Here is a 12,016-nt window from a genome sequence, read left to right on the forward strand (position 1 = left end):
TTTTCGACCCCGAGTTGGTGGGCTGGGCTACATATAATTCGCATGGGCCTTTGTATAAGCCACGTCACAGGCCGAGCCACACATGTGCCGTCTATGGGCTCAAGTGTAATCGGGCCCTTGCGTAAGTGGACCGGCTCCGCACATCCAATCGCGAACTCCCAACCAACTCGTGCTCGTCGGGAGCGACCAATGAAGTGGTAAAACTGGATTGTTTGTGTGAGGAGGACACGATCTCGTTCTGGTCACTTCTTTCATTCGTTCAAAGAACCGAATAGGAGTATTATTATACTACAATAGTTTGGCGGAGGATCTTCGCGAGGACGATGGAGAGCCCAGCATTTCATCATCATCCATAAGATACTGCTACTACTACATACCGTAAGTAAAATTTGGAGTATGATCAATATACTTATGATGCAAAAATAATTGTAAAAGACTGCTGCTTTTCATCAGTCCTGAGCAACCATGGAGACTATCGACCCCAACTTCCAGCTTCCTCCAGCTTCGTTGCAGCCTACACATCCATATAAAGTCGATCAGTTCTCTCCCGTTTCCTCCGCCTCGTGTCCTCCTCCCCCTCCACGCTCCAGGCCATGGCGAACGACGGATCGTCGCCGAGAGCGCGCGGCGGCGGCACCGGCAACAGGAGGTGCTGCGGCGGCACCCTCATCACGCGCGTGGACCTCCTGGTCTTCCTCCTCGCCGCGGCGCTCTGCTCCGCGTCCTACTGCCTGGGGATATGGCACAACAGCCGCGGCGCCGCGGACAGCAGGGTCCTGCTGGGGCCGAGCGCCGCCGGCGCCACGTACTGCGGGGACGACGCCGACGGGCCGCCGCTCGACTTCGAGACGCACCACGCCGCCGAGGACGCCGGGCGCTCCGTGTCGTCTACGGCGGCGGCGAAGACGACGAGCACGCGGCGGGCGTTGCGCGGCGCCGCGGACGGCAGCACGGTGCGCCGCGGCGTGGCCTGGGCGGAAGCCGGCGGCCGCAGCCTCCGGTTCACGGACGCCGTCGCCGTCCAAGCGTAGGTCCACGCCGTGTGTCCAGGGCTGGGCGCCGCCGCTCCTGCGGCAGTCGGAGGCTCGGAGCCAGCACGGCATATGTTCCTGGCTCTCCCGGTCCTCAATCCCAATGCAGTTCAGGGTCGTCTGTTACATTTGGGGTGCGAATTTACCGTCTAGTCCTTCTCAGCCTGTTCTTGAGAGTTTCAATCATTTCAAGGATCTGTGTGAACATTTTCTTATCAGTGATACTGATGATAATTGATAGGGGACTCCGTTGAGAGTATCTGAACCGAGGAGAGTTTCGGAATTTTCCTTTTGGCGTGATGCGTGCGTGTAATAACGGGATGATGGCAGCCGGCAGCTTTGCACTTTAGTGGGCGACCAAATCAACAAGGACAAGGGGCTGCAGGCCGCCACGAAGAAGAGCGGTGATGACGTGATGTCGTCAGCCAAGAAGACTTTGGAGAGCCGAGTTGACATTTCTGTTGTATCATAGGAGTATGGCCAAAAAAATTAGCACCCAAACTACCACAATTTTCAGGAACGGTAAGCAAGCATCATTGCGGATTTAAATACTCATAGACAAATTGTTGGTGTTTCGAGTAAAAACCAACTAATAAATTTATATTATTATGCGTCAGGTCTGGATGGTGTGCTACGAGGACACAGGGTTTATATTGGCTCTGGCAGAATGTTCCTACGTCCAGTTCGTTGCTGCTGCTCGTGATACTAGCGCTGAAATTTCGTACTAGGTGATATATGTTGAGCACTTATCTTGTCTGCACTGAATATCTAGTTCGCGAACGTGTCAGTGACGAATCGATCACCCTCGACGTCTAGTAAAGAACAACGATCCGTTCTCTTCGTGACTGCGAACTACGACCGACACTGACACGGTCTTTGCCGAAAAGCCGAGCTAAAAAAAATACTGTTTGCGGATTTGTTACGAGAGGAAAACACATACGGATAAGTTCACGCGAGTAGGTAAGTTGTCTGGATGGCGAAGCAGTAGCCGGAGCTTCACTCCGTCCTGGTCCCTAGCTCCCTGCCCGAGCACGACTGCATTTCTTGTCGCTGCTATCGGCCACTGACCGAGGCCGTTTCTGACCAGACGAGCCCAATTTGACGTTTTGCTAACACGCTGCATGGCCTGACCTTTCTCTCGGCCCAATAGCCCACGTACCGAAACTCCTACGCGATCCACTCGGGCGACCCGCTTTCGGCTTTCCTCTCTGTTGAGATGGATGACCATCGGCCCATCGTAACGCAGTTCAGGAACAAGATACTCCAGGAGACCATCGGCCCATCGCAACGCAGTTCAGGCTACACACGATCTTCAGTATGCAGATGAACAATACAGGTTGGGGCTAACTGCCACTCACCCACCCTGTTGCCATCTAAGACCTGCTTAGCTAGAGCATGGGCTACATGATTACATGATGTAATATTATACATTAGAGAAAAACAAGAAAAGAAGCACTAAGTTCTCTAATTTCTCTGATGATCGTAGAAACGCATGATCTTTGAATTTCTCAAATCTCCCAAACCTAAGAGTTATAGGGACTGGTATGACACAGCCGAACAAGTTCGAGGATCACCAGTGGACTTTACTCGGCTTTCTTTGTGAAGTCTTTTTGAGGGTCTTCAGTTTTGGCTTCTCCTGCTTCTCTTAAGAAACGACTTTGTGTACAAAAGAAGCTCCAGAGAGGAGAAGCTATCTTTTATACTACAAGGATGAATTCACATAAACATAATCTCATCGGCTTCTCAGATTTCTTGGGTGAGGTTTCAAAAAATATCTGCCTAACAAGGTCTAGCAGAAATTAAATGAACACCCCCAAACATCGTAACTTATCATGAAAGAACCGCAATAATCATCGGGAAGATCGTTTGTGGTTGACAGATTAGACAACGATACAACTGCAAGCTAGTTTGCAAATACTATAGCTGACAGGTGAAAGATTGAAGGCATCTCAATTTTAACTGAATAAATAGAACGAATCATCGATCAGTCAGATAAACATAATAATGTCATATATAAACCCCGGGACTCACGTTCTAACGACATTATGTACAGTAAGACTTTGCGAGCTGTATATCTATCTATCTATTCATGGAAACGCTTGCCCGAGAAAAGGTTCCATGGGCCATGGGCTCTCTCCTGGCTTCAGTCCATTGTGTCCGCACACCAATCTTCACTTCCCACAGCTCCATCTGGAGGTCGGAACGCAGCTGAGGTAATGGCACCACCCGCAGTGGTCATTCGCGTCCACTCCTCTGAAAAGCATCCCCAGCCCAACGGCGAACCTGCGCAACACATGAGTTCAAATTCAGTCAAACCGACCTAACTGACAGAACACATTTTTCTTTTCTTTTCTTTTCTTTTGGGGTGGTGGTGAAACGAAAGCTGACAGAATGCATTAGATTAGCATCATAGCAGGCGCATTAAGGTATGAGCGAGTACTAGTACTGGCTTGTTAGGTTTCAGAAAGAGGAGGCACCAGCATGTGATGTGATGCTTATGCTTACCCGACGACAGCGAGGACCGAAGCCACGGCCAGCAGAGCCCACTGATAGGCCAGGTACTTCTTGGTGGTGTACTTGACGTCGGAGGGCAGGACGTAGCGCTGCATCCACCCGTAGTGCGGGCGCATCAGGAAGACGAACCCCAGGAGGAAGCCGGTGAGGAATCCCCCAATGTGCGCGAAGTTGTCGACGTGCGGGAGGATGCCGATGGCGAGGTTGATGGCGATGACGACCAGGAGGGGTTACCAGGGCTGCAGCCTGCAGATTGGACATCACATTACTTGAGTGAGCTAGTGCAGTTTAGTCCGGAAACCACATTTTCTGCCGAAAGATTTGCACCGCAATGCGAGGTGGGAAGATCTGCACCTTGTTTGAGTAAATGGTCCAGTTGGTGAAGAGCTCGGACAGCATGGCACCAAGGAGTCCGAACAGAGCTCCAGAAGCGCCGACAGAGATGGTGTTCCTGATGAACAGAGATGAGAGCACGCTGCCTCCAACGCCAGAAACAAGGTAGATGATGCCAATTCTCATGGTAAGAAAACGGGAATGCAGATCCAGATCAGACGTAGTTCTACTCAAGCCGGACGGTGTTAAGTTCCTACAGCTGTGTATATCGTATCCAAACTGTTGCTCAAGTTTGAGTCCGATGAGCACGAGGCTGATCATGTTTGCTAGAAGGTGGGCAACACCGGCGTGCAGCCAGATGCAGGTGAGGAGCCTCCATCCTTGGTGCTCCTGCACAACTTTGTCCCATACAAGTGCCCCCAGCTTGTGCAGCCTGCGGGAAACAAGGTGCTCTGATCAATGTGAGAAACCGTTCATCGTCCATCCATCGATCCAAACAATTTCGAGTTGCGTTTACTTTGGGCAAAGTAAATTTGTACTTGAGTGGCAAACCAATCAGAGATAGTAGAGCAGAGTTGGTGATGGAATCTTTTCTCTATATGAATCCATTACGATCTGTATGTAGCATTGCTTCATCTATATCTGAGATACTCGCCGTTCCTCCCGCCCTTCTCCACGTCGTAGCGCGCGGCGGCCATGGCGGTTGATTCTGGGACGGCGACATTCAGCGTTCCTACTGAAGACTACTGTGAGCGTCCGGTTTCCATTCGGCGTGGAAGGCTCCTGTCCGGCTGTCCTCGGCAGTACACGGACAACAAAATCCAGAGGAGAAAACAAAGAGCATGGTTCTTGAATGCTGGAGCCAGTAGAGCTGACTATTCCCATTACTAGACCATACTACACTTGGGTGGGCAGCCCCTGCAGGTGCTCGCTCTGCTCCCCGCCGTCCGATCGGGTGGGCAGGGGGATCGGACGGGGCCCGGCGGTGGTGGCAATGATTGGGCTCGCACCGGGGAGCCTTGACCTCCGGACTCGCCTCCGCCTGTGCCCAAAAATTATGGGTGGGAATATTTTGCACATTGCACCCTGACGTCTTGAGTAAAACTGACCAAGCCCTTTGTCCGACTCTAGAGTTTGGATGTTTTTGACCTTTTGTCCGCAACCATGCACAAAGTAAGTGGTTGACACTCAAGGTCTTGAGAATAGGGAATGGAAAAATAATAAACATAAGAAAGATGATGTAGTAATTCACTTTTACTTTTCTTAGTAAGAAGCGATGATATTTTGAATTTGGGCTGAATGTTGTATAAGTTATGGCATCTTATGCCTCTAACACTTAGTATTCCAACCTCTTCCCCCATCAATGACCACTAATCCAGTAAGTTTGTGCAAACAATTAACATCTTGCCTCGTAGAACCCAAGACAAGTTATTAATATTTTGATCTACCATATATAATTTTTATCTAACAACAATGATGCAATGTCTATCGCAAACTCTATCAGGCGCTAGGCGGTGGGTTCCGCGTTTCTTGCACTCGCGTGACCCATCCCCGCGCTACTCGTGGGGAGTTAGATGAGAGGGTTAGGGTTCTGGAGTTAGGGAATTGTGGCAGAACCGCCTGAAATAGCATGCTTCCGGAGGCGATCGTCTTCCACTAGACACTAAGCACCCCGAAAGCTAGCTACATCGAACGGTTCCGTCGAGCACACCCCAAGGGAGAACTTGAATAATCCATGTTTTTCCTCCAGGATCCAATAATGAGAACGAGTTTACAATAATTAGTCAATTTCATACAACAATAGTTCTTAGAAATACATTATTACAATACCAAGTCAAGAGTGCGAAATTTAACAACGAAATTAAATTAAACATCTAACGATAAGATACAAGGATCTGTTTGTGCCCACCAAAAGAATCCTCCACACAACAACCATTCCTCAAGCTGCACCTGCAACAGGGGTAAATAAACCTTGAGTACACAATGTACTTGCAAGACTTACCCGACTAGTGGGAATACTTTCCCGACTCCAAAGGATATGATAGGCTTTATGGTTTGCTGGGTTTTCTTTTTGCAAAAAGCATTACTAGGAGTGAATCCTTATGTATGTTTTATTAGCAGTCATGATTAGTTCATTAGCTAACCATTCTATGTAAGCACCTGTTCTACTTTCAAGCAAGAGTTGAGCAATTAGATTCATTTCATCATCTTTCATCTTTCAGTTCTTACTATGGTGCTAGATCATAGACAAGTCGTACCGTATTACACGGCGATTCGTGAACCAATGTAGCCGGAACCTACAACAAGAGAGCAATGAGCCTTCCTGCTCCCATAAGCAAGTATGTGCTCAGGATAATAAGTCTGTGACCTAACTAGAATCCAATGCAACGGCTAGTCCTTAACCAACACGGATAGGGAAAATAATATAACCAAGCTATAGCCCGTTGGCCGTGGGACACAACCTATTATACCCATCAATACCTGTACCATATCCCTGCCCGATCTCCATTTCCTTTCACCATTATATCATGAGAGTAATAATAATAATCACCTATTATGAGTAACGACAGGTTACTCACGCTACCAAAAAACCTAAGCGTAGCAGCTACTCGCACCTGTACTAGCAGGACTCCTAGGACAAATATATTTATGTAGGTGGTTTCCATAAAATGCCTATAACGTAGATGCACATCACAAATATATATATTCAATGATTATTCAAAATAAGGGTTATGCATCGGGGTTTGCCTTGGGCAGGTGGGGTGTCAGCTCAGTTGTTGGCAGCTCTAGGACCTCCTCCTGCATGAGGATCTCCTCTTTATACTCCTCGATCACCTACTCAAACTCGTAGTCTCTAATGGTCACGATCTCTGCCAACTCGTTCTCTACATGCATGCGATGATGATGCAACACTTAGTATTTTAGCAACAACAGCTCCTAAAATAAGAATAAACATGGTAAACTACTAAGCTAGCTCTAATGACTAAGATACTAAGCTAACTATCATTTCCACAAAACAGGTATGGATTCATCTAATGGATATTAACTTAGCAACTAAAATGTAATCTTACTCTTATTAGCGATTTAACTTATATTACAACAAGGAGCACCTAACTACGCTAGTACTTAGCCTATTCTAAGGCTACAAAAATTATAGTGAGCAGATAATAATCCTATGAAGCAACTGTAAAATTTTCAAAGCTAAAACTATCACCATTTTGCCACAAAAATTCCTACAACGTTTAATCTAATAATATTAAACACTCTCAAATAATTTAATAGCTCCTAGTATAAACAAGCACATATATGAAATAAATACACTAACAGATAGAACATAATTTTAAGAACTTAACAAAATTTGTTTCATAATTTTTGGATACCTACATAATTTTATATGATTTACCAAAGATCGACTCAGAAATACAAATGAAAAGCTAATTCTATTCTCCACGAAAAAGGTAAACCGCTTTTGGCCCAACGCAGCCCACGCAAGGCAACGTGCGCACGAGCGAGGGCACAGCGGCCCATAGGCGAGGCATGGCCCACGCGTGGAGGCGGCCCACGGCGAGGAAGCCCACGCATGTTGGCACTCTTGCAAAAATGCCCCTAGACTATGAGCAAAATAACCCACAATCCACATTACTATTTCTATAGATAGTGACTTTGCAACAAAACCCTTAGACCTTTCTCCTCTTTACAATGGTAAGGCCCCTGCCTTCCCCGCGCCCTCTGGCGCAGCGAGCGATGGCACTGGCACTTGCGCCGGCCACACAGGACCCATGCTAACCTATCTACGAGGTCGACGCTCACCTAAGGTTTGACGCGAGGCGATGGGCGGCGGTTGCACGAGCTGAGACGCCGTAGAAGGACCTCTCCATGACGATGAGCACCATATGGCAATGGCGACGGTGTTCAGGTGAGCCATAGAAACAACAAGGCGGTAGGGGTAACGGGTGAGCAATGACAACTCACCATTGACCTTACCGAGAAGCCAGCTTAGCCAGAGACGACCTGAGCGAGGCTAGCCACGTGCGCGCTGTGAGGTGAACGACAGACCATAAAGGCACGACCACGGCAACGGTGAGGAGACAACACTAGAGCTATGACTAGCGTGCACACGATGAAGAGGGAGCCAAGGTGAGCTAGTGGTGTAGAGGAATTGGCGCAGGGTGAAGTGGTGGAGGCTGACCATAGCGTGGGTGGGGATGGGCCTTAACAGCACGGCGACGGGCAAAGCTCCAAAATTGGAGCTCGGCATGACGCGAGTTAAGGCGGGGTGGGGTCAGCTAGAGAGGGGACGTGAAGGTGGAGACACGAGCACAAGGAATTGATGAGAGGTGCTCGCTCTCTGGCTTCACCATGACGCGACACGATGGTGGCGGAAAATAGAGGGAGCAGAGGGAAAGAGAGAGACAGCGCGACAGGTAGGCTTAGCTCATCCTTGCCTTGGCGGGACATGAGTGGCGAGAATGGGAGGCCCACGTGGCGGCGCTATGGACCACGTGTGTGCGTGTCCGACCAACGTGGGCCACACGCTGCAGTGCCATAAATGGCATGGTGATGGTGGCTCGCCCACGTGCGTGTGGTAGAGGCAACACGCATAGGACCGACAATAGCTTAGAGGTGCAGCAGATCAGTGCGGACACGACAACGATGCGATGATAGCGGCAATGTTGTGACGCGAGTAGTGATGGCAGTGCAGATGCGATGATAGCGTAGCGCGGCCTCGGGGGACCCAAGACGGCGGCGTGAGGAATAGTAGCAGGGCGTGGGCCAGCGGCTCACTACGGCCGGCTTTGGCCAAGCCCAGGCGGCTCGACCGGCCAAGCATGGCAACATGGCTGACCGCGTGGGACGTGGCCATGTGCGCAGCGTGAGAAGACCGCATAGTAACCGCACACCCAACGCCAACCAACCCGAGGCAGTGACACGCACGAATTTTAAATCGTTCAACACGACCAAACGATTGCTTTAGGACATAAACCATCTTCACCATGCTCAAGACGACACATGAGACTACCAAATTGAGCTATAACACTACACCACCCTTTAACCCAATCTCTCACTATAAATTGCTAAACATAGCAGTGTCTAACTGTTGGCAGACTTGAAAATTTCCAAGTTTTTGAGCTGAATTTGATTTCCATTTGCGATTTCTAAGCTAGTAGAAATATTAGCTAGTAATATCATTTTTTGACCATAAGTATTTCACTATCATCTACAAAGTTTGTACTTTCAACTTTATTAAGGTGACACATATATGTTCTATAGCATTTTTGCTTAATAAAAATTGGTTTTAAACCCTAAGTGATATAACATGACTATCGAATCAACTTTTGTTTCACATTTTAGTTGATCATTTCGAGTTACAGAAATTGATCTACACACTATATTATATGCATTAACACATAAACATGATGCTCATGATATATTTTAGTAAATGATTTATGGTATAACACCGAGGGTGTTATAGGAATCCATTCACCAGTGGTTGTAGAATAGGGTTTGGGGGAGGGTGGCCGTGACACGGTGGTGGCGGCTGGCGAGATGGCAGCAATGCCTTCTCCTTCATGCCAGGTCAAGCCCATGTGCCTTGTCCACACCTACCAAATGTCGTCCATGGTCGACATGCTCCATCGGTCATAGGCGCTCCAGCCAAAGGTACCTGAGGTGCTGAACCAGTCCCTGACGATCACGTTGTCACGCAGCCCGACCCCAACCCCTGCTCCTACCTCTAGCTCGCCGAGGCCATGATGTGGGCTCCGGTCATTTAGGCCGACAAAGTCCTTCACCATGCGATCATCGTGAATGCAGGTTCATTGATTCCATTAACAATGCATGCGAACTAGCATCTTGGAGTAGCACTAGGAAGGAGGAAGAAGAAACAATTTCCATTGATTCATTTCTTTGAAACTCTATTGTCGCAAGGAGGATTTGGTATTAGTGTTTTGTTGTTTTGTACTGTTGTTTGGCCTGAGAGACATGATTTAGTTCATCTGTCAAACTAATGGGAATTGAACATCGATGCATGTGTTTTTGTTTTAACTATTTGTGGTGTTCGTCGATTGTTTTTCCATGGAGAGCTATGCCCATAGCATATGGGGGCCGACGAGGATACATGCACTGATAGAATCTCTTGTGAAAAAAATCCACATGCCATCAAAAGAATAGACGCTACTGTTGTCCACTTTTACTTTTCTCAGTAGGAAGCAAGGATATATTGAATTTTTGGACTGAATGTTGTATACACTATTATGGGGCGCCCAGCATGATTCTTCACCTAAATCGAGTGTCATCCTAAAAGTGCAATCAAGCCCTAATTGTGAGTTTTGGTGATAATGACCACACAATTAGAGAACTAATGAGATTTATCGAGATGATAAGCAGGAAATTCATGTTCGAGGATGCTACACGAAACGGAGGAGCCCCCAATTATAAATGTAGATGGCTTCAAACTCAAAGGTGGTTTAAATTCTTTTATATTTTGAATTTGAGTATAGGAAAAGCCATACTATAAAGGGGGACAAAATGCTTAAACTAATATGTGCTACCAAGTGCTCAAACATACACATGTATCCTTAGATTCACAGCCTAGACAGTCTACACTTCACTCTTACCCTTGCTGTCTTGCGTTGTGCGGCACTACCACACTTGAAGAGAGGCACTACCATGACTTAAGTGACCATTGGGGTTGAGGGGGTATTTATACCCATCCTCTTCCTCCCCAATGTCTCTCTTCTAGCTCCTGCTCATTCCAGCTCATCCAAAACAGAAAATGAGCTCTCTCTCTCTCTCCATTGTTGACCTCGAGCCCCCAAGTAAATCCATTGATTTCTCCATCAATCCTTAAGGGAAAAAGGTCTAAAAATCAATTAGAGAGCAGCTCCATTAATTCCCTAACTCTAAACAACACTTGGTTCATGTTTTGGCCAGTGGTTGTGTTTGTTACTCTTAGAGATTAGCTTCTAGCTAGCTAGAGCATCGCTCATGGAGCTTGCCAACTTATGTGGCAACCTTGGGAGATTTATAACCATCCCTTGAAGCTAGTAAACTCACCCCTCATCTCAAGAGTTAAGTCTCTTGACTTGAGAATGAGGAAGGGTTGGAAAGCTCTAAGCCTTAGTGGTTAACCTCAACAACGTGGAGGTAGGCAAGCCTTGGTGTCAAGACAAACCATGTGATAAATCATTATGTCACTTGTGCTTGATTTACATTACTTGCATGACATATTGTGGTTGAGGTGATTTCTAGGGTTTCTAGTCGATCTACTTGTGTGTGGTATTCCTACAACTTCTAGCTCTTGATCTATGATTGTCATACCTATAGTAAGTTAAGAAATTTCTCTAATCTAAGTTTTTGTTCATGGATTTTGAACTATGACTCGAAGTTGTCTATAGGTGCGGCAGTGCCTATAATAGAACCATCCAATTTATAAGAGCACAAGTACAATAGCAATCACCAAAGTGATTAAATCATCATACTTGAACCCATATAAACCTGGTAGTCCGATGAAATCACGGCGGATCTCAAACTGTGCAATGTATAAACCAAGATCGTACATGATTCAACACAGCTAGTCACATGTTACAACATGTTCACCAATAGTTCTCATACATCAGAGTTTCACAAAGTTATTACAACCCAAATTTAGAAGTGGCGGAAGCAACATAGTTTTGAAACAACATCACGATAGTTCAAATACATAGCCAGTTAAGGATCATCTCCAATAAAAGCACATGGATGAGACAATATGGAATGACCATGCCCTTGGTCTTACTCTCCATCAACTATAGGAGTTATGCAATGCTTACAGTAACCGTGGTACATCACATCATCTACAACAAATAGGAATAAACCCTGAGTACGAGAATATACTCAACTAGACTTACCCGTCATAAACTAAAATAATAAGACACCAAGGAGTATGCATGGCTTTAAAAGGTGGAGTTAGCTTGACAACATTTTGCATAAAAGCTTAAGTAATATAACTTGAAGATTTAGTACTTCTAGCATCAAATTGAATACCTATTCAATTAAGCATCTCTAGGTTAGCACCTGTACTAGAGCAATCACTTGATTAAGCTAACAAGCATTAGTAACCATATTTGGTATAAGGATAATTTGAGCATCATCATAAC

At 46.7% G+C, this 12,016-nt stretch overlaps 1 protein-coding gene and 1 pseudogene across 1 annotated transcript; one reads left to right on the forward strand and one right to left on the reverse strand.

The window, feature by feature from the left end:
* Window positions 1–310: 310 nt before the first annotated feature.
* On the forward strand, window positions 311–1,170 carry LOC136539555 (uncharacterized). The gene has a single exon (XM_066531523.1). It carries the CDS (start codon window positions 594–596, stop codon window positions 1,029–1,031), a length of 438 nt encoding a protein of 145 aa, XP_066387620.1. The 5' UTR covers window positions 311–593; the 3' UTR covers window positions 1,032–1,170.
* A 2,032-nt stretch (window positions 1,171–3,202) lies between these two features.
* LOC136536993 (RHOMBOID-like protein 3) lies at window positions 3,203–4,576 on the reverse strand (annotated as a pseudogene).
* Between the last annotated feature and the right edge of the window lie 7,440 nt (window positions 4,577–12,016).

The sequence above is a fragment of the Miscanthus floridulus genome, chromosome 2 (genome assembly GCF_019320115.1).
Source record: "Miscanthus floridulus cultivar M001 chromosome 2, ASM1932011v1, whole genome shotgun sequence".
Taxonomy (NCBI): domain Eukaryota; kingdom Viridiplantae; phylum Streptophyta; class Magnoliopsida; order Poales; family Poaceae; genus Miscanthus; species Miscanthus floridulus.